The sequence below is a fragment of the Anabrus simplex genome, chromosome 9 (assembly GCF_040414725.1).
Source record: "Anabrus simplex isolate iqAnaSimp1 chromosome 9, ASM4041472v1, whole genome shotgun sequence".
NCBI lineage: Eukaryota > Metazoa > Arthropoda > Insecta > Orthoptera > Tettigoniidae > Anabrus > Anabrus simplex.
The window spans coordinates 9601231-9624638 of record NC_090273.1 but is presented as its reverse complement, the minus strand read 5'-3'; the positions used below and the strand labels follow the sequence as shown (position 1 = coordinate 9624638).

At 41.1% G+C, this 23408-nt stretch overlaps 1 protein-coding gene across 1 annotated transcript in view; it reads right to left on the bottom strand.

The window, feature by feature from the left end:
- LOC136881312 (aminoacylase-1) overlaps window positions 1-22096 on the bottom strand; it is a 31117-nt gene extending 9021 nt beyond the window's left edge. Inside the window, exons 1-6 of the mRNA XM_067154121.2 lie at window positions 21798-22096; window positions 9525-9694; window positions 8669-8840; window positions 4830-4976; window positions 4000-4187; window positions 1181-1410 (exon numbers count right to left, since the gene is read on the bottom strand). Coding sequence (XP_067010222.2) covers window positions 1181-1410; window positions 4000-4187; window positions 4830-4976; window positions 8669-8840; window positions 9525-9694; window positions 21798-21882 — 992 coding nt within the window. The 5' untranslated portion in view covers window positions 21883-22096. The remainder of the gene's footprint in view (window positions 1-1180; window positions 1411-3999; window positions 4188-4829; window positions 4977-8668; window positions 8841-9524; window positions 9695-21797) is intronic.
- Window positions 22097-23408: the final 1312 nt, after the last annotated feature.

Sequence of the window (23408 nt, the reverse complement as noted above, 5' to 3'; positions counted from 1 at the left end):
GAGGAAGTATGTACGATGAGTAATGCATAGCAGTGGCGATCTGAAGGAGCGAAGCCTAGTAGCCCTATCCTCCCGGTCGTACAGCAGCAAGCCGAGCGAGGTGGGTCGAGGGACAGGGACGCAGCGCCTGGGCTGCAACATCCATCTCCGATACTTTGCTCGCAGAAATACGTGTGACGTTTCTTCTCATTGCTTTCAAGTGTTTTAAAAGGAACAACGTGTCAGATGCTTACATTATAATGTGTTGCATATTCCCATGAAAATCTCCATAAAATTATTTTTATTGGCGATATCCCTTCATAAAGATATTTAGGGGTTGTACTGAAGATGTAAATCAGTGGGCGGTAAGACACCCAATTACTGTATGGTTCCCTTGTATGGAACCCATGCCGTAATTTCTGGATTCCAAAACTGGAAAATGTATAAAGGAAATCAGCTTGATTTGCTCTGGGTGATTTTTGGAAAAGTATTTGTGTAACAAAAATGTAACAAACTTGCAGGTGGGAAGACTCTGGAGTAAGGAGGGGCTGGCTATATCACCGTTAGGTACATCTTTGTCAAGTAGGCTGAGTGAACTTCGAACCAGCCCTCATATCCAGGTAAAGATTCCTAATGTGACCAGGTATCAAATTTGGAGCCTTCAGGTGAGTTAGAGCATAAGTACATCTAGACCATATGATCAGAAATGAGAATAAGAAAAATCCTTACAAAGTTTGGTTTAAAATCGAACCTGAAATGAAACAAATAACGGATGTAATACTCTGTCTTTGAAGACATAAGATATATTTTATCGGAAAACCTAACTCAGCGGTTTCCTTATTTATAAATCAAAATTGAAGTCTCTCCGATCCTGATTCACCACTTCAGATTAAATAATTTCTAGTAAGGAACATGATATTGACATTCAAATTTACAGTAAGCTTCTTATTACGATCTACTGATCAACAAAATGCAACACTTAAACATTTTAGATCGATGCATGTGAAGGGACTGTGTAGTTAAAGTACATCCCTGGAAGGAGAGTGCAGAGAAGCAGAACGTCCCAGAAGGATGGGGACGGAATATGCGGGCTAATCTGCCTCGGTAGGGTAGATGAGCCCGAGTAATAAGGGTTATTTTCAAAGTAAAACAGAGACAATCCATTACTTGAAAGTGAGATGCGTAAGGAGATGCTACTCACAACTTGTCCGCCACTGACTTGAAGGCAGTCCACCACGGATTGCTGCTGTCCAGAGCGGTTACAGACTCTTTGATTCCTCTCTGTAGGAACTCGATGTAAGTACCAGGACCTGCCTCCTTACACCACTCTTCCAGCATGGACTCGAACTCGGCGTGGTCCACTGTAGGGGCGATGCGAATATCCATCACTACCGACATCTCCGGAGGAATCACGTTGTTTTGAACACCACCCTAAAACAAATGCAGAAAATCTCTTTCTTTTTCAGTTCAAACAGATTTGAAGTTTTTATTACTCACTATTTTAATGCAGTTCTATTTCAGGTGAACTATACCATCATCTCAAAGGTACGGAGTGGCCCTTTCAAAAAACGTTATTTATTCATGCCGCTTTCAGCCGTGGCACAAATATCACCACAGCTAAGCTGTACTGAATAAGGTTCCAGATCTGTTGCTCATAACCATGCTTACTGCCGTTATTTATTTATTTATTTATTTATTTATTTATTTATTTATTTATTTATTTATTTATTTATTTATTTATTTATTTATTTATTTATTTATTTATTTATTTATTTATTTATTTATTTATTCTAGGTGCTGAGTGCCAATAGAGAAAGGAAGCAGTTTTATCGAAGTTGCAGGGATAGTAGACTGGATGATTATTTTAAATTACTCTGTAATATTATCCAACACGGTTTACTTGAAGGAGCACGGCTGATAGTAATGCGAAAATAACAGAATGGTTTCTAAAGTAAGTTTCTTATCGTTTCAAGGTGAAGATAAAGAAGACAGCATCACTTCTTTACTTTTCGAGACAGTTACCAAAGTTATTGAAATATTTGTCCTAGCATAATATGAGTGCCTTCTTTTCTCCATGACGGAAAGTATCGTGCTGTTTATCGAACACCTCCAATTGATGCGCTTCTCCTCTTTTCTCAGACGAATGGCATTAACGATTGTGATTGAGTAAACCAGATTTACATTCGACCCAACAAGGTATGCTTGGACCAGCCCAGCATTAGCTATCAGGAGGCACAGTGGGCGAAGATGGCTGGTGTGCTCAATACGACTGTGTCCTATGAGTAGCGCAGTGTTGTCGAACAAGGGATGAACACCCGTCGTATAGAGAAATACAGCGACGTGTGGGGACAAGTGTCTTGCTCTGAGATGCGAGCGGTGCTCGTGTTGTGGTCGAGAAATCCTCATGCAAATGAGCGATCGGGACGGCACCACCACGTGTTCGGTCGACTGCAGAAGCTCCTGACAGGCCAGAGATTCATTTCTAACGACGCAAAGACCGCTGTTCGGCGCGCTTTGGCGTTCAACCGACCGAATTCTCCATACTAGTGTACCGATGGAACATATGGCTGAACCACGTTGGTGACAAAGTGTTGCTTAGAACACTGCCTGTGTTTTGATTTCCCCGCATGGCTGAAAGAAATAGGAGCAAACACTTTTCAATTTGCCTTCGCATTTCACAGCTGTTCGACTCTCTGCAAATCCATGGCGTACCCTCCCCCCCCCCACAAACTTCACTTTTCTCGTGCATAGACGAAATCCTCAGCGAATACCGAGCGTGTTAGCAACATGAATCGAACCGTGTAGCTCATAGGTAGAACTTGGGAGACTTAATTCAGATAAAAATTCAAAATTTTCCTGGGAAAACATCTTCCGGAGAGCCGATAGTGAGGTTCGAACCCATTATCTCCCGAGTGCTACAGGTTCCGTGGTTTGCAACTGTATTTGTCGCTTGAGGAACGTATTTGAAATTGAGTTAAATTAGCTCCTGCAGTATGGATCAAGACAGAGCAAAACGTCTAGGAACGTCATCTATCCGGTCATTATTAACTATATGTTTTACACTTTGGTTATATTCACTTTCTTTAATCTGATGGTTGTTTTTCTCTGAATGCACATGTGGAAGTTTCTCACATGACCTATTCGACTGTCACAGTATCAAGGTTCTAGCTTTCTGACTTGTGCAAATGGGCTGAGTCTATCGATGTGACTACAAACTATCGGGTACGTAAGTTAGAGCGAGATTTATTCCATCGTTTCTGAAAAATAATACAAGGAAATTTACTTATTGACTGGCCCCTGCACAAGTAATATTTTCTGAGGATATCTACATCCTTCAACATGGCTCTCTCTCAAATGAAATATAAACTGGATCAAAGTTCTAGAAAGACAATGAAAATGAAAACCTACAACCTGTGACCGGGTCAGGGATGGAATGAATGAAGCCCTGATCTTCCGGGGAGGATAGGAATTGTGCCTGTGGCACTCCTCTAGGGCAATGATGACTGACAGACGAAATGAAATGATAGTGGAGAGTGTTGCTGGAATTAAAGATGACAGAGAAACCCGGAGTATCCGGAGAAAATCACGTCCCGCCTCCGCTTTGTCCAGCACAAATTTCACATGGAGTGACCGGGATTTGAACCACGGTACCTAGTGGTGAGAGGCCGACGCGCTGCCGCGTGAACCACGGAGGTTTCTTGTAGAAGGACCTTGGTTTGTAAATTAATTTAAAATATTCTGCAGAACAATAAAGAAATGATTTAAATAGAAAGTCATATATCGTTGGGAAAGTGTAAATCATACGTTTCAAGATAGGGAGGCAATGATGTATGCTGCCGTAATTCGGGATGTATACACGGTAGAAGGTGTTCAAAATATGAAGATAACAATGTTGTAAATTGAAAGAAAGGTTGATGATATATCGAATGGTTAGCAGAGGACACCAACAACACCTTAAACTCGTTGATTTTCAAGCGTTTGGTATTTTCCTTTGCGTACACAGGAATGTGGAGCACTTACCTTGAGCATATTGACGTTGAGGGAAGTGACGTCTCCTATGGTGAGGTGCGGGTTGTTCTCCAGGCGCCGCTTCTCCTTCTCGCGGAAGTCCATCGCTCGGTCCAGCAACACCCTCACCTTCCCCGCCGCGGTGTTGTCCGGCAGCAGGGAGCCGTGTCCAGTAGTGCCAGGACAATGCACCTCTATTTCTACACAAACAGTGTATTTTATGTCCTAAGATGCATGTATCATAATTATATATTATTATCCTTACCGTCGTTCAGTCTGCAAGCTAATGTGAATCAACTAAAGACCTCCACAATTATTGCTCTGCGGCCTCGTTTTGTTATATATTTCTAACCATCGACTTCTTTCCCTGCCTCTACTCCTCTTACCTTTCGCTATTCTCCTAGGTAACCTCATGTCCTCCATTCGCCTGGCATGACCTAACCACTGAAGTCGGTTTACGAACAGCGTTTCACTCCTCAGTCCTAACCCAATCCACCCATGGCATTTTATAATCGTATGTCAGTAGATGACTCGTGCAAAACTATGAACAACAAAGGTGAAAGACAGCTTGTCCAGCCCCTGTAACCACTTTCAACCAACAAGTCATTCTACCATCATCTCTCTGCAGCCCAATTGCCAAATTAAGTGCCCTTGATTAACTTTAATAACCTCCCCCTTGTACAATAACCACCAGACATTTCTTCGTTGTATAGCTCGTCTCTCTAGTTTACAATAGATCATAACAAATTCACTATGGAGACAAGGCAGATTACAATATAGGGTGTAGTGATGAAGTATAGACTGTAAACAGACCTATTTAACAAGAGTGAGATTATACTTACGCCAGACGCTTCTCTCGGCGTAGAAGAGGATGAAAATGTCTGCAGGGTCTGCAAAACCTTCGTCGAGAGCGAAACCCACGTTCATATTGCAGAATTCCTCGGAGTTCACGAACTTAGCCATGCCCTCAAAACTGCCCGTCTCCTCGTCTGAAACAAGTCGAGACGTTTGAGCTCTTCCTCAAGTTCAAAATGAGAAACCAGCACAAACAAATGACAAGGAGACTAACAAACATGAAAAAATAAATAGGCAAAAATAATACAACTAACAAATAAACAAACAAGGGAACAAACAAAAATAAAACTAAGAAACTAACAAATAAGCAAACAAGGAAATGAAACTAAAACAGAATCAAACAAGAAACCAAACAAGCAAAAAAATAAACATATAAAGAAACAAATAAACAGGCAGCGACACAAACAAAAAAAGCAAAGTCACCTCCATACAGACCATGAAGGCCCTTGGAGGAGTGGAAGGTAAAGGCTTCTTCCATTGTTAACCACGGCACGTGATGGGGTAGAGTGGTTAGCTCTACGCCCGGCCGCCTTTGCCCCCAGGAATTAACCTGGTACTCATTTTTGGTGTAGGCTGAGTGAACCTCAGGGCCATATGCACCTCCGGAAGTGGAAATCTCGTTTCTTAAAGTATACGACTTCCTGCCGGGGATTCGAACCCACGTCCTTCCGGGCGAACCGAGCACGCTTCTACCGGCTCGGCCAGGCAGCCCCTAAGGAAACAAACAGGCAAACAAAAATAAAACAAAGAATTTAACAAATAAACAGGCACAAACAAGAAAACAAACACACAAACACGTTGCACAACATTCCACTGAGGGCCAAGAGGAATGGCCTGCAGGTATTAGAGTGTCGCGTGGTCAGCCCACAGCTCGTTTTTTTGCGATGTATCCCAGTGAACCCCGTTGGAGTCCTCAATCCAGAATTGAAATTCTTATATTGACTGAGCTATCAAACTTATTAAGTTCAAGAGAGCGAGCTTGCTGCTCGGCACGCGTCGTGTATCATTCGAGAGGTGGTAGGTTAAAAAGGACTTTGAGTGGTTTCCTGTTTTCATGCCAGAGAAGTGGTAGAGTTGTTTGCTATCCGTTGTTAATATGGCGTTAGGGTTTTGTTTGTTGACCAACGGAGATCCAGAACCGATGTCATGCAATGTGCCAGAAGGCTTCTCTGAGGAGACCCACAAATACCTTCCTTGAACAAATATTAAATGACGTCCGGGCAGAAAAGTATGTATCAAAGAATAAAGCTGCAATAACGGGACAGTCTGAAAATAATTTGTGGCAAGTGATACAGGCTTTAGGGCTGCAGACCAATGATAATGGTTTATTAATTCATTTATATATCGAGCGAATGGCTAAGTGGTTGTGACACGCAGGTGTCAGAAGACAATGTGTTCGAACCTCATGTCGGTAGCCCTGAAAATGGTTTTCCGCGGTTTCTCATTTCCACACCAAGCTTAACTTTAACCTACAATCACTTCCTACCCACTGATAGCCTTTCCGACCCACATAGCCATAACACCTATGTGTGTTGGTGGGACGCATAATAACATATTTATTTATTTATTTATTTATTTATTTATTTATTTATTTATTTATTTATTTATTTATTTATTTATTTATTTATTTATTTATTTATTTATTTATTTATTTATTTTCTTGTCGTGTCAGGTATTCTATTGTTAAAACATTCTTAGCGTGTTCGGTTAATTCCGGTGAAATAGGTTGAGTTTCCACTCTAACGGTTTAGGGATGGATTACTCCTGGTCGCCTGAGCACAAATAGGCCCGCCCACGACCACTTATCAGGCCACTCAACCGTTGTCATGGTTCTTGGCCTCATTTCAGAATTATTCATTTGTTTGCATCTTTGTAAGATGAGTTCTGGGCCTGCTTTAAAGTTACACACCGCATAGCATTTATCTGTGGCATTCAGAGTAATGTGTCAATGTTTTATTCCTCTGCCTGGCTGATTTATTGAACTATGTAACATTTTATAAAATGTGATGTAATGATGTTATAACTAGAGCCCGGATTTTTAAAAAATGCATAATTTGAGCGTTAGTGCATATATAAATATATTTTTCTCTTGTGTGTGATCATTATCTAAGATTTCTGAACGTAATGAAAAATCTAATGACCTCTATATGTTGTACATCCCTTGGCAAAACGAGATGCCTTCCCTGATCAATGAAATTGCTTTCCGTGCCGCAATACAGGCAGCTAGACGAATGACACTTTTCCCAGCAGCTATTTACTTCCTTCTCCTTGCAGTAGCCTCCCAAGGTTTGCTTAAAAAAATTCTTTCATTTGTTAATATGCTCTTCGTTTATTGCAGAGTTTTACCAGATTAAACTGTAAAAATGCCTAAAGATAAAACCTCTAAATATCAGGCAATAGTGACTATTCCAGCGACAATGATGTAGTGTACTATCATGTGTGCGACAAGACAGCAAAATATGATTTAAAAAATTCTAATTGAACAGCATCCGAAAACAACTTTACATCTCAGATCAAAAGAACAGAGTTAGAATACGCAACAGCTATTTTTAACCTTCGTGAAAATACGGTGTGAATTTAGTACGTTTTCCACTGATATTTGTAAAAAAAAATTGTGTGCAGCAATATTCCGGTGCATAAATTGAATAATCGACATCAACGCTTGTTTCTTGTGCTAATCAAATGATACCAGATGAATCTACCCTTTCACTGCACGCTTTTGTCGTGCATCCGACACGATCTGACATAAGAGGGAACTGTGTCTGGATATCGGTATATGAAACAACCGATTCATGTGGTCTATAGATTGCGAACTTCATACTGAGTAAAGTATGTCCAGAAGAACCCGGGAAATCTTATTTACTTTCATGCAAAGTTCTAGAAAAAGAAAACCACGCTACAGTTACAAGATTTGTTAACGATTCCCTGCGATTTCTGTGGCCTACTAAATGGGAGAGCGATTGTTACGAAGTCCGCCTTTTAGCCACAGATGCAGCTTCGTATATAATGAAAGCTGGTCGGTCTCTTTGAGTACTCTTTCTAAATCTTATCCATGTCACATGTTTGGCCCACGGACTGCATCGTATTGTAGAAGAGATATGCACCTTCTTTCCCTCACTCAACAAGGCTCGTGTTCAGCTGTACAAAACTCACAAGACGGGGAACTTGGTTATCCGCAGGATCGTTCTACCAGGAGAACTTTAATCAAGTGAAAGACGTAATTTAAAAAAGTATTGATGGTAGTCATACTGCGTCTAATTCTCTACTCTGAATCACTGTTGGGTGGTCATATATTTTACAGAACACCCTTAATCTAGAATGCTGTTGGACGTCCCTACCACTTTTTGTACGAGAGAGCATTCACATCTCCATTTCTTCTTTATTTTGGTTTTCATTGAACAAGTCTCTCCTAAGAACTTGTAACATCAAGGCTCAAGCAGTACGCGTCGTCTACCCGCTATTCCGTAATGTAGCGAGGGTAACATAAACTGTAGGGATTCTAATAGGGTGAGACCCTACTGCTTATACAAATCTCACAGCAGAACTGTTCTCCGGGTAAATTATACTTGTTATTTGCTTTAGTATGTTTGCATTCTAACATATTACAGCATAAACATCCGAGCTCTACAATAACTAACGTCTTTATGAGGCGAAAATAACAACTGTGGGTAGTTTTAATAACTTAGGGTATAATGATCAATGCTAGAAAATGTAAATTGATCACACTTCAAATATAAATAAATTAGTATTTCACCACGTATAAATATTGTAAGTAGAACGTCTGGAAAAGTGTATCGGGTCAAAGAAGGTTACGAGACAGACTAACCTGGAACAAAGCACATATGCACGTTCCTACGCAGTCGAACTCCAGACCCCTTGAGGCGTCTCACTGCCTCCAGATACTGAATGGCCACACATTTCATGTCTTGAGCACCCCGGGCGAAGATGTTACCTTCATCGTCACGGTATGCACCAAACGGGTCATGATCCCACAGCTCCTGTAAACATACTCTTGTTACTCCGGTATCTTTTAGATCGGAACTCGTACTCTGCTGTCAACACAATTTCAACAACGCTACTGTTTAAATTAATCACAAGTCCCTTAAACAATAAAATTCTAAAATTTCGTGTGACTGTTAATATATTGCCACTATGCATGTATTCTAAACAATGGTACTGAAATACAATAATGATAATAATAATAATCTAAGCAAAAATAATATTACCCGGAACGGCGTTTGGGTGCGTTCCTTTCAACAAAACTACTGCTGGAAAGAAATAATCAAACGTCACTTGTGCCTCCTATCCCCCTTAACGTCACTGAGATATTTCTGAGCTGGAATAAAAATGTAGATTACTTCAGAACCTTTTCTTCACGAGTCTACGAATAATTGACTAGGTTTCTAGTCAATTAAACTGTAAGACTGAACTGCTAAAATTCATGAAACAAGATTTTCTTTGGTTTTTCATGTACTATCTTAGTGCCTCTTATGTAATCATACAACAATTACCTTCAATTTAATTGAAAATGTACAAATTATAATTAGGAAGTTATGATTTTCTGTTGCAATACTTTCTGCGACAAGTATGTCACGCTTGGGTTGTTTCGAGAGATTAAATCTAAAAATGCCACCATCTTCGAATTTCTCCACGCTCCTCGCTTCTGAAGTAAGTGTACTCACCGGATATACGGGCACCACGTCTGTGTGTGAGTTGAGCAGGATTCCAGAAAGCTCAGGTTCGAGGCCAGGCCACGTGATGATTACCGTGGGTTTCTTAGGGTTCGGGCTCACCACCTTAATAGGGAGGCCCAGTTCGTCCGCTTGTCTCCTGAGGAAGGAAACGCACTCATCTGAAACAAAGAAATACACCAACTGAAAGTATCATCAACGTGGAGGGCACCAACAGGGTTCCGCACAGCATCGAGAGGTGCTCAGTAGGAATGCTCGTGCCACTGTACAGGTCTCCTGCAGTAGTGAACAGGCGACGTCGGTGAGGGACATCCCATTTCATCCCTCGTGAACAGTACAACCACATCCGGCCTGAACTGTACCATCCTCACAAGACGACTCCATTGCCTCGAGTGCTTGGAGACGCACGTTTTTTATTTATGTTGTTGTTTCAGTCATCAGTCCATAGACTAGTGTGATGCAGCTCTTCAAGCCACCCTATCCTGTGCTAACCTTTTCATTTCTACGTAACAATTCCATCCTACATCTCCTCTAATCTACTCGGCATATTCATACCTTGGTCTACCCCTACCGTTCTTACCACCTACACTTCCTTCAAAAGCCAACTGAGCAAGTCCTGGGTGTCTTAAGATGTGTCCTATCATTTTATCTCTTCTTTTCGTCAAATTTAACCAAATCAATCTCCTCTCACCAACTCGATTCAGTATCTCTTCATTCGTAATTCGATCTATCCATCTCACCTTCAGCATTCTTCTGTAACATCACATTTCAAAAGCTTCTATTCTCTTTCTTTCTGAGCTAGTTATCATCCATGCTTCACTTCCATACAATGCCACGCTCTTCAGAAACATCTTTCTAATTCTTATATCAATGTTTGAAGTGAACAAATTTCTTTTCTTACGAAAGGTCTTCCTTACTTGTGCTAGTCGGCATTTTGTGTCCTCCTTACTTCCGCCATCGTTAGTAACAATATTCATCTACTTCCTTTATGACTTCATTTCCTAATCTAATATTTTCTGCATCACCTGCCTTAGTTCGACTGCACTCTATTACTTTTGTTTTGGACTTATTTATTCTCATCTTGTACTCCTTACCCAAGACTTCGTCCATATCATTCAGCAGCTTCTCGAGATCTTCTGCAGTCTCGGATAAAATAACAATTTCATCGGCAAATTTCAAGGTTTTGATTTCCTCTCCTTGGACTGTGATTCCCTTTCCAAATTCCTCTTTGATATCCTTTGCTGCCTGTTCTATGTAAAGATTGAAAAGGAGGGGGACAAACTGCAGCCTTTCCTCACTTCTTTCTGGATTGCTGCTTCCTCTTCAAAGCCCTCGATTCTTATCACTGCAGACTGATTTTTATACAGATTGTAGATAATTCTTCGTTCTCGATATCTGATCACAATCACCTTCAGAATCTCAAATAGCTTGGTCCAATCACCATTATCGAATACCTTTTCTAGATCTATGAGTGTCATGTACGTAGGCTTGTCCTTCTTGATTCGATCTTCTACGATCAGACGTAAAGTACTTGTCTTTCCATTCTTCTGTAAATTATACGTGTTAAAATATTGCAGGCATGATATACTAAGCTAAAGATGCGGTAGTTTTCACACTTGTCAGCACCGGCTTTCTTGGGAGTAGGTATAACAACATTCTGCCGAAAATCGGAAGGGATTTCTCCTTTCTCATCTCATTGCATAAGCTTTGTGAAGGTAGTGTCGTCTAGCGATGTAACGAAAGTAACATAAATTCAAGGGGTTCTGATCGGCCGTACTCCTAATGTTTATGCAAAACACGTAGCATAACCGTTGTGCAGGTAGTGTCGTCTAGCGATGTAACGAAAGTAACATGAATGTAAGGGGTGCTGATCGACCTTACTCCTAATGTTTATGCAAAACACGTAGCATAAACGTTGTGCAGATAGTGTCGTCTAGTGATGTAACGAAAGTAACCTGAATGAAAGGGGTACTGATCGACCTTACTCCTAATATGTATGCAAAACACGTATCATAAACGTTGTGCAGGTAGTGCCGCCTAGCGATGTAACGAAAGTAGCAAGAATGTAAGGGGTTCTGATCGACCTTACTGTTAATGTTTATGCAAAGCACGTAACATAACCGTTGTGCAGGTAGTGTCGTCTAGCGATGTAACGAAAGTAACATGAATGTAAGGGGTGCTGATCGACCTTACTCCTAATGTTTATGCAAAACACGTAGCATAAACGTTGTGCAGTTAGTGTCGTCTAGTGATGTAACGAAAGTAACCTGAATGGAAGGGGTACTGATCGACCTTACTCCTAATATGTATGCAAAACACGTATCATAAACGTTGTGCAGGTAGTGCCGCCTAGCGATGTAACGAAAGTAGCAAGAATGTAAGGGGTTCTGATCGACCTTACTGTTAATGTTTATGCAAAGCACGTAGCATAACCGTTGTGCAGGTAGTGTCGTCTAGTGATGTAACGAAAGTAACATGAATGTAAGGGGTTCTGATCGACCTTACTCCTAATGTTTATGCAAAACACGTAGCATAAACGTTGTGCAGTTAGTGTCGTCTAGTGATGTAACGAAAGTAACCTGAATGGAAGGGGTACTGATCGACCTTACTCCTAATATGTATGCAAAACACGTATCATAAACGTTGTGCAGGTAGTGCCGCCTAGCGATGTAACGAAAGTAGCAAGAATGTAAGGGGTTCTGATCGACCTTACTGTTAATGTTTATGCAAAGCACGTAGCATAACCGTTGTGCAGGTAGTGTCGTCTAGTGATGTAACGAAAGTAACATGAATGTAAGGGGTTCTGATCGACCTTACTCCTAATGTTTATGCAAAACACGTAGCATAAACGTTGTGCAGTTAGTGTCGTCTAGTGATGTAACGAAAGTAACCTGAATGGAAGGGGTACTGATCGACCTTACTCCTAATATGTACGCAAAACACGTATCATAAACGTTGTGCAGTTAGTGCCGCCTAGCGATGTAACGAAAGTAGCAAGAATGTAAGGGGTTCTGATCGACCTTACTGTTAATGTTTATGCAAAGCACGTAGCATAACCGTTGTGCAGGTAGTGTCGTCTAGCGATGTAACGAAAGTAACATGAATGTAAGGGGTACAGATCGACCTTACTGTTAATGTTTATGCAAAACACGTAACATTACCGTTGTGCAATCTAGCGTATAGTTATTACCCGCTTCAGTCAATTTGTATTCTATCCGATTACTGCCGAAGTCTACTGATGGCACTTCGTTGTTACCCGGCATTGAATTCGCGAATAATCTGTTGCACTGTGACCCATATGTGCGCTCTTACCCTCCAACACAGTCGATGGTGCCCCCTGTCAACAACATATGGTACTCCATTGGAACTGACCCTGGCAATAGCGGTAGACTCTGGACACAGTAACTCATGGAAAGTCCATTGCCTGCACAACTTCGTAGAATGGAATGGCCCATGCGTATGGCACCGACAAACGCTCAGAGATCTCCTGTGCTCACCAGCTACTCACACGACCAGTACGAGGTCTGACGTCATCAAGCACTCAGAACTATTTACATTCGCCGGACCGACCACAGCCCTATTTTGTCCAGACGGCAGCTGTCTCTAATTCAATTGTTACTAGGACAGGGATACTTCATTTCGGAATTGTTTGAAGGTTTTAATAATCGTCACAACGAATAATTTCTGTGGATGTGTCTTTCTTCGAAGAAATCCCTCAGTGTAAGGCTCATGCCGGGTGCAAGGGGCACAATTCTTAAACTAATGGTCACCTACTTACGATGTCCGCCTCCATGGCTAAATGGTTAGCGTGCTGGCCTTTGGTCACAGGGGTTCCTGGTTCGATTCCTGGCAGGGTCGGGAATTTTATACATCATTGGCTAATTTCGCTGGCACGGGGACTGGGTGTATGTGTCGTCTTCATCATAATTGCATCCTCATCACGACGTGCAGGTTGCCTACGGGAGTCAAATCAAAAGACCTGCACCTGGCGCGCCGAACATGTCCTCGGACACTGCCGGCACTAAAAGCCATACGCCATGTCAGTTACCTACTTACGATGCCGAATGAGACTCTTGTTAGCTGAGGAATACATAACTTGAAGGCCTCGATATCGATCTTGAGACATTACATCTACGCTTCACCGACTTAATTAAATCAAACAACGCATTTTATTTCCTTCTTCTTTGACGCTAAAGATTGTTTTCGGTACATTATCACTAGAATTATTGTTCATCTTTTATTCTGTATTGTAATTTTATGACGTACTAAATGTATATTGAATGATGTTCTGTGTCGGTCTGGTAACCTCAACCAATCATGTGAGGAATTATTATTATTATTATTATTATTATTATTATTATTATTATTATTATTATTATTATTATTATTATTATTATTATTATTATTATTATTATTATTATTATCTGAATGTTCGTGAACTAAAGAACAAACGTTGCAAAGTGCACGGTATGATCTTTAAATGAATAGTGCGCACAGCTGCCATATTGTGACAACATTCCCATCAATAATTTGAGAAGCAATCCTTCTTTCCATTACACATTACTTTGTGGATAGTGTTCTCGAAGTGTTCAATCAGTAGAGATAGTGTTATCCGGTACACTGAATTCCGTCACTTCTGTGTGCTGAGTCAGCTGATACTGTAAGGTCGTTTACTTCAGAAGATGACAAGCATTGTGGATTGTACATCGCTGAGGCAATATAGTCTTTGTTTCCTGAGGGTGTGTATGATAGGAAACCGCTCCAATTCAAAGCGCTCCGTGCTTCGTAATAAAGCAAATGTTTGGTCGATAAGAAACTACTGCAAGCGGTGACCATTAATGAGCGGTCTGTTGTAATCTGCTGGCTGAAGTTCAACAAGACACTGATATTCTTCAAATAATTTTTCGTGAAAAATACGTTCCCACCAACAACTAATTTTTTTGAATTTCTCATTCTTCTTTATTTTCCCACACGAATTTGGTATTATTAAAACATAAAATATTGAAATATTGATATGCAATTAAACCCCGACAATTCAATCTCGTTTAACACTCCCAGCAGACTTTCTCATTAATACACTTTAAAAATTACCTCATATATTGCCCTTTTAAGCTTCATTCGTAGAGCATGTCAAATCCATTTTTATCAAGGCTTAGAGGAAAAGTTAAATTGTCGTGAGTTATTCTCGCTACGATCACTAGTCCGTAAAGCTGGTTTAGTAAAGTAATGGTCCCGTTACCTCCATTCCTTAATCCTGTTCCTTTGAACAGAACTATACCGTAACTGCTGTCTTAGCACCGCTTTTCTCTTACACTCACATTGTAGGAAATATTGCCAAATTTTCGCTTATGTATTTATGTCTCTACGTGATTAAAATTAGTATTCACATAGTCTGTAGCCTGGAAACGGTTTTGCGTGGTTTCCCATTTGCACACCGGCAAATGCTGGGGCTGCATCTTAATTAACTCCACGGTGGCTATTTTGCTAATCCTTTGGTCGTCGTGGGTGTACCGCCACTTAAACCCCTAACAAAGAAAATGTTAAACTCACTTGAGAAATTATTGAATTAGATGAAATCATGACCATGGCAGAGCTGACAATGAAGGAGACGACTCAGTAGAACTGATTCCGAGATGGCAAGATACCCTTGTAGCTATGAGAGTATGTCTACAGAGCGAAATTGTATTAATCATTGTTGAGGTTCGTGTGCGAGACAGATCACAATTTATCCGAGTTTCTACGTAAGAATTAAGCGTTGTAGAGCTATGCCACGAACAAACTTAGCGTTGTAAAACATAAATTCTGTACAGTAATTTGCATTTGGTTCTTGTAACATTTGCAATATTTATATGTAATGTTTTTAAAAAAATGTATGTGTTTTGTGTTTTGGTGTATTTAGTGTTTACAGAGCACTTTTTGTTACGTGTTTAACGTCGCATTAACTCATCAGAGTGGGAAGCCATGGAAAATCATCTTTACGACTGCCGACGGTGAGATTCGAACGCACTATCTGCCAAATGCAAGCTCACGACCGACTCGCCAGAACACAGACCTGTCTCAGTCTCAACCTTGGCTTTGACAATATGAAAGTGACTGAGGAATGAGTGATGCTAGCAATGTCATTCTTTATGCAGTCCTTGTTATGGATGGTATGGAAATATCAGTCATAGGGTCCGTTGGTGTATGCATTTCAGTGGGCTCGGTAGACTGATATGTAATAGCAATGTCTAGCTCTCTGAGGAAAGCAACAGGAAACTGCGTCACTACTCACTTCCACTTAACATCTCCCGATGGTGGATCTGTTGAGGGTTCATCACACTCGAAGTGTTGAAGGTAGTGTTATGTGAACTGGTGAGGAATGAATTTCTTGTACATCTTTTAAATGCCCCGTCAAGAGGAATTCAAATTTAGTGCCTAGTTTCTTTCAGTTGTAATGTCATAATTTTATGTTCTCATCTGTTTTATCGCAGCAAGTCTTTTAAGACAAAATTTAAAGAATGTCAATATCAAATTAATTTGTCGTGTTATGTCAATGGTAGAATTAGATAACATGAAATTTGATGGGGAAACAAAACGACACTCCTTTTCGTAGAGCCTATATGTTACGCTGGTCTAACCTCACACCCCGGAGATATTCAAGGTTATCATCCATTATATAGTTACATGTATTTGTGACCCTTTTTGAGTCACACAATATAATCCCAGTTTTGACAGTTCTAATTGTTTGAGAAGAATACATTTTCACATGTCTTTAAGCACAATATTTACAATTTAGCAGATACAGTTGAAGCATCTGTTCTGTAACTGTATGCCATAATCTTAAATATATGAACAGTTACTAAGAATGTGAAAGGTAAAATAATAGCATATATTGTTTTAGGTAAAGAACTTAAAATCTTATGCAAAAGCCTGAGAAACTCGTTTAGGGAAGCACTAAAGAGACAAAAAGAGAGGAAACGTGGAGTGGAAGAGAAAAAATTCCACAAACAAATGGAATTCCTTGTGCCTTATATTTCTACTAGAATGTGAGCTGTCATTTTAACGCAGTATGACTAATATTCAAAATATTTTTAAAATATTAAAATTCTTTGAAGTTATAAGTGAATTTATATGTTGAGTATGTTATAATTTAAAACGCATGTAATTCATTCGAGAATTTTGTTTGGTATTCGCTTTACGTCACACCGACACAGATAGGTCTTATGTGGGATAGGAAAGACCTTGGAGTGGGAAGGAAGCGGCCGTGGCCTTAATTAAGGTACAGCCCCAGCATTTGGCTGGTGTGGAAATAAAAAACCACGGAAAACCATCCTCAGGCCTACGACAGTGGGGTTCGAACCCACTATCTCCCGGATGCAAGCTCACAGCTGCGCGACCAACTCGCCCGGTCATTCGAGGTTATAAGAAAATAAGAACATGTCGATTTGTTATGTTTTGCAGCTAAGACAGTATAAACATTTCACTAATAAAATGAACAACATGAATCATTGCGTTTGAAGCACCACTCATTCTCCATGTGTCATTTCTTAATATACCTTTGTATTTATATTAATACTTAATTTTCCTTACAGCACACATTCAAACATTGACAGGCAGGAAACATATCGAGGTCAAGAGATAACTGAAGTGGCCATTCAGATGACTGGGGGAGAGTCCGGAATGTGATGACCTACACTCCTTATCTGATTCATCATCTGTTCCGTCCGCCCCCACACCAATACAATCTCAGCCAGTCGAACCCCTTCGAAAAAAATGATGCCACTGAGCAGTAATTGATTATTTAGAACAGCGAGACAATGAAACTTATGCCTAGCTTTCGGCTGAATGTTGCAACAAGATGAATATGACGTGCGACTACGTCATCCGGTCACGTGCCACACTCTCGTCGTGTGAAGTGTCATCTGATTCTTTTTTATGGATTCTACACGTAAAAATCAGAAACAACCCAGATTATGGTGTGATAAGCTACGAAAATTGTCGCGTACTTATTTGAAAGTACAGCGCACGGTAGGTGTCACGCGCAGCATGTGACATCAGTGGACCGTCTGCCAGGCGGAGCGCCGGGCTTATCACAATACGTTTACGTTGTAACATAATCTTTTCGGACGAAAACCACTAAGATATTGACTAAAACTATTATTTTTATTCCTTTATTTGCGTGCTTTCGTAAATATTGTAGACCTACTTTAAAACCCAGAATAGTTCAAAAATCATTTTTAAATACTTCAATACACCGGAAATGTTAGTATTTACAGTTCCCAATTACTTGAAAGAATTTATCGTAAGTACCCTATCCGCGTACAGATTAAATAAACCAAAGATTAACAATCAAGAAATTACATTCACCGAAAAAGTCTAAATATAATACACAAGATTAAATACCGCATGTTCTTTACTTTTCCTGAGAAAAGTAAGTACTCTACTAACATTATTGCTTTTTTATTACCAACAAAAGTCAATAATAATAATAATAATAATAATAATAATAATAATAATAATAATAATAATAATAATAATAATAATAATAAATCTACATAACAAAAATAACATTACTACTAATTTAGACTTACCTCTCAGGACCTTTCAGTTTCCCTGACATATGACAAACAATTTTTGAAGTTACCGAGTTGTAACTGCTTGGGGTAAATCTTCGGGTGACCACTTTGTGCACTTTCCCTTTATTAAACATTGTTTTTGACATTTAGAAAAAATTTCCTCATAGTTCTTTATAATTGCCTCCAATTTCGTTATTTTGGTTTGGGCTCGTTTTAGACCTTCAGTAAGTAATTTTATTCTTTATTTTAATTCTTCATTTTCGACCATCACACCAGCTAGTTCACACTTCAAGGACAAGTTATCTTTCCTTTGGCCTAACTGTTCGTTAATTTGTCCTTCCTGAGAAAGGTCATCAAGCTCACTTGATTTCTCTACAGATTTGCTTATTAGCGATTCTAGAACTTTTTTACAATCTCGCCTTTCGGCGCGTGTATTTCTCTCTGAATTGTTTATTGATGCAGAAAACGTGGGAAGGGGATGTTCCTTTTTCAACAAGCGCCTAACAGTTCAGATTGTAAATCTCTCTCAAAATCGGAGGACAAAAAATGTTCGGAGCATACACGTGCGATTTCAGATTTAAAAGCATCTTTTCTTTTACAAAAATGTACCCATTGTTTGTGTAGAGTTGGGTCTCTTGGAATGGTTTGCACAGCCCCGCATTTTAACACGACAGATACACTGGAATTCACTTCACTCACGAACGATAAGCACAAGTTCAAGACTTTCAAAACATTCGCAAGCCCCGAAAGTAATTAGATAATTAATAATAATTAAAGAAACTACATGCAGACCACCACAACAATGCACCGAACTTCACTGCTTGAGTGAAATCTCTGACACCAAATATATTGTAAACAACGCGTAGTGTAATGGGAGGGACGGTCCAGTGACGTCACGACCACGGCAGTCTTCTAGCGTCACTTGTCGGAATTACAAAAACGGTAAAGTCGACAAATGGCTTATGGAGAACGTCCCATAGTTGAGGGGAACTCCCCAGACGACCGACACTCATAGCAAATTATTTAGAACTCTTGGTCTTACAGACAGATAATAGTAGCCTAACGAACTCACTTTGTGCTCTACGTCAAGACCTGCACAGACATGAGTACACGCATATTTCCAGCATTTTAGCTTAGATATGCACACCTTATGAGTGAGTATAAAGGTATGATAGCCGAGTGGCGGTTCGAATCGCGGCCAATGCATGTACGTTTTCGACATGAAAAGTAACGTACCTGTGGTTCGGATTCCATGTAAAATGATATGTCCCATACCTAAGATCACGCTTGTTTTCCGCTTCGTACGAAACACTCGATCTGTTTCACCCCTGAACAGTTACTGTCTTCCTCTCCAGTACAACTATCAGAACACGTATCTCGTAACAGATTGCTCTAATGGCAGGCACAGAGCAGGAATTTACCAACAACAAACAACTTCTGTAATAGGATTCTGAAAAGAAAAGTCCTAAATGCTTCGTCCTCGAAAGAGCTCACGGATGAGATCATCATCGTCAATATCCTTGGTTCAAAAACTTACATCCAACTGTACCCCGTTAACATTTTAAAGATCGTTTCCTTGGACGGTGTAACCCTCCCGGTCCACAGATCGCAAATGTGATCGGAAAAGTAATCCGGTGAGGAAGGGCGCAGATATCACAACTTTAAATTTTACAGTATTAAACAAATTCCAGCAACATGTCATCGTACTGAATTCTCGTAAGTCAGTCAACACTGATCTGCATTTAACTCTACCCACCAATTGTTTTCCTACCCCATGTGCAGCCGAGCACTACACCCACGGTATCCCCTCACTGTCGTAAGAGGTGACTAAAAGGGGCGGCCAATGGATGATGAAATTAGAACTATGAGACTACTTGCGATTAGTACCGCTATGTCCAGCTCCATGGCTAAATGGTTAGCGTGCTGTCCTTTGGTCACAGGGGTCCCGGGTTCGATTCCCGACAGCGTCGGGAATTTTAACCTTAATTGGTTAATTTGGCTGGCACGGGGGCTGGGTGTATGTAGCATGATTCTACGTTACCTAGGTTTAGTATCCTTATATAAGGAACAGCACGGATCTGTGTATCCCACGGAGGCGGGAGGGCGAGAAAACTTGTCGTACTTTGCGCTGGAATGTGTCAGTTCCCCTGTGTTCGGAATGGCTCTGCGTTACGTATAATTAGTACCACCATGTGAGCGGCACCAAGAATATACGTGGCCTATGATTAGTACCACTGTGTGAGGAACACTGTGGGTCAGGATGGAACCCGCCAAGTTGGGGTCAGAAGGACAGCGCCTCAACCGTCTGAGTCACTCAGCCTGGCCCCAAGACCACCTACACACCGGGCGAGTTGGCCGTGCGCGTAGAGGCGCGCGGCTGTGAGCTTGCATCCGGGAGATAGTAGGTTCGAATCCCACTATCGGCAGCCCTGAAGATGGTTTTCCGTGGTTTCCCATTTTCACACCAGGCAAATGCTGGGGCTGTACCTTAATTAAGGCCACGGCCGCTTCCTTCCAACTCCTAGGTCTTTCCTATCCCATCGTCGCCATAAGACCTATCTGTGTCGGTGCGACGTAAAGCCCCTAGCAAAAAAAAAAAGACCACCTACACAGCGTCTGAAGCACTGAACTAAAATACAGGGGTTCGTTGTGGTTGTTTTTTATAGGAAGGGTTATGATAAGTTACTCTACCGACACTAAAACGAGAGAGAAAAGTTCTGATTCTTCGAAAAATGAAGGTATCGGCAAAAGAAAGACAAGGGACACGAAGGGGAAGTCTATCTGTATGGTGGTCTCTCCTCTTCCCCATTCATGGCTGGCTACAAATTATTTTAGGGGGTTGTTACGCAAAAATCCCGAAGTACTTCCTAAAATTCAGTCTTTTTAATTTACTCCACAATGTCTTATTTTATATTTCACTACATTACTGTACTGTACCACCTATTGTCTAAGAGCGAACTATCATAATCCTACATATGTGTGCAGTGCTCAGCCCGGAGACTGGCTTGTACATTAACAGCTCCACCATCAGGCATCATAGGTGCCGTATGCGTCATTGAGGACGCTTACTGGAGGAATGCGGTAGTTTCCCGTTGCTTCCCTCACTGAGCCAGAAGCCGCTATCACGTATCAGTCTGCCAAGCCCACTGAAATGCCCACTCCAACCGATCCCATGAGTGATATTTTCACACCATTCATAACAGGGAGTGGCTGCATAAGGCATGGCATTGTTAGCATCGCTCATACCTCGGTCACTTTCATGTTGTGAAAGGCGAGGATGAGACTGAGAGCTCCATAGTGCACTGTAAACAGTCGGTCTTGCCAGCAAAGGCAAGAATCATTTTTTTCTCTTCGATTTACGTCACACCGACACAGACAATTATTATAGTGACGATGGGGTAGGAAAGGGAAGTTAGTGGCTGTGGCCTTAATTAAGGGACAGCCCCAGCATTTGCCTGGTGTGAAACTGGGAAACCAAGGAAAACCATCTTCAGGACGGCCGACGGTGCGGTTCAAACCACTGAAAATATTATCGTGTACAGGTAAATCCGTATCACAAACGGAGACCATCAAATAGAAATCCATGTCCACACCCATGAAAGACCTTGGGTGAGTGGTACCCACACCACGTAGCCAAGGTGTTCAGCATCTCTGCTATTAAATGTAAATAGTGGAAAATAGTTTTACGAGGAACAAGCTGTGGACTTACCGTAGTTGACATCAGGATGTACAGTGGGGATACGGAGGTAGTCCCTGAAGTTCTCCACAGCCTGCTCGTCCTGCATCCTCGACATGACTGCCAGCGATACCACTTCTTATCGCTCGTCACCGCTCGTCCATGTCCACACACACAACTTAACATGTTTCTCTGCAGAATGAAACTAGTTTACTTGTTACTTTATTTATAATCACTGTAATCAATATAACGAAAATTACAATAGACGTTTAATGCTAATTCGACGAAGTTGTGTCCAGAGTGGCTGAGTTTGATTCTTCAGCTAGGCGGCGCACATGCAGTAATGTGCCGTCTAGTACGAGAATATATATACTCTTGTGTAAGATATTATTTACTATTGCCTTCTAAGAATATACATATGGAAAACAGACTATTACTTCCATGGATCTGAATAAATGTTGAAACTTCAAATATTATCAGTTTTAAGAGTTATATTTATGTTATACAAGTGTTTATTCCTTCTTTCTTTCTTTCTTTCTTTCTTTCTTTCTTTCTTTCTTTCTTTTTTTCTTATTTCTTAATCTGTTTACCCTCCAGGGTTGGGTTTTCCCTCGGACTCAGGGAGGGATCCCACCTCTACCGGGTCAAGGGCAGTGTCCTGCAGCGTGAGAGTTTGAGTAAGGAGATACAACTGCGAAGAAAGACCAGTACCTCCCCCAGGCGGCCTCACTTGCTATGCCGAACAGGGGCCTTGTGGGGAGATGGGAAGATTGGAAGGGAGAGACAAAGAAGCGGCCGTGGGATTAACGTAGGTACCATACCGTGATTTGCCTGGAGGAGAAGTGGGAAACCACGCAAAACCACTTTTAGGATGGCTGGGTGGGAATGGAACCCACCTCTACTCAGTTGACCTCCCGAGGCAGAGTGGACCCCGTTCCAGCCCTCACACTACTTTTCATGTTTCGTGGCAGAGCCGCGAATCGAACTTGGGCCTCCTGGGATGACAGTTAATCACGCTAACCACTACACCACGGAGATGGATTACTTTCAGTTTTATGAGTTATATTATACGATATTCAAGTGTTTATCTTAAGGAAAAACCTCAGTATGAAGTCATGCATAGGTTTTTTTGCTATTTGCTTTACGTTGCACCGACACAGGCAGGTCTTATGGCGACGGTGGGACAGGAAAGGCCTAGGACTGTGAAGGAAGCAGCCTTGGCCTTAATTAAGGTACAGCCCCAGCAGTTCCCTGGTGTGAAAATGAGAAACCACGGAAAAACATCTTCAGGGCTGCCGACAGTGGGATTTGAACCCACTATCTCCCGGATGCGAGCTCACAGCTGCGCGCCCCTGACCGCGCGGCCAACTCGCCCGGTATGCATAGGTTTGGTTGCAATGAATCTCAACAGGTGGTCTGTCATTCCCTGGAAGTCACCTCCGTGGATAACCAGAACCATCGAGGAGACAAAGATGGAAAAGCTTGGGATACTTGTCACTGTTTAACACTTGAGCTGGGACACGCTGCATGAATGTTTACATAAAATTGGTCATTGTAGCACGGCGTGACATTTCTAACATAAAATATTCATGTAATCGGATGATTAGAGACTGAACTAGTTGTTACAGAATCATTTGCCTCTTA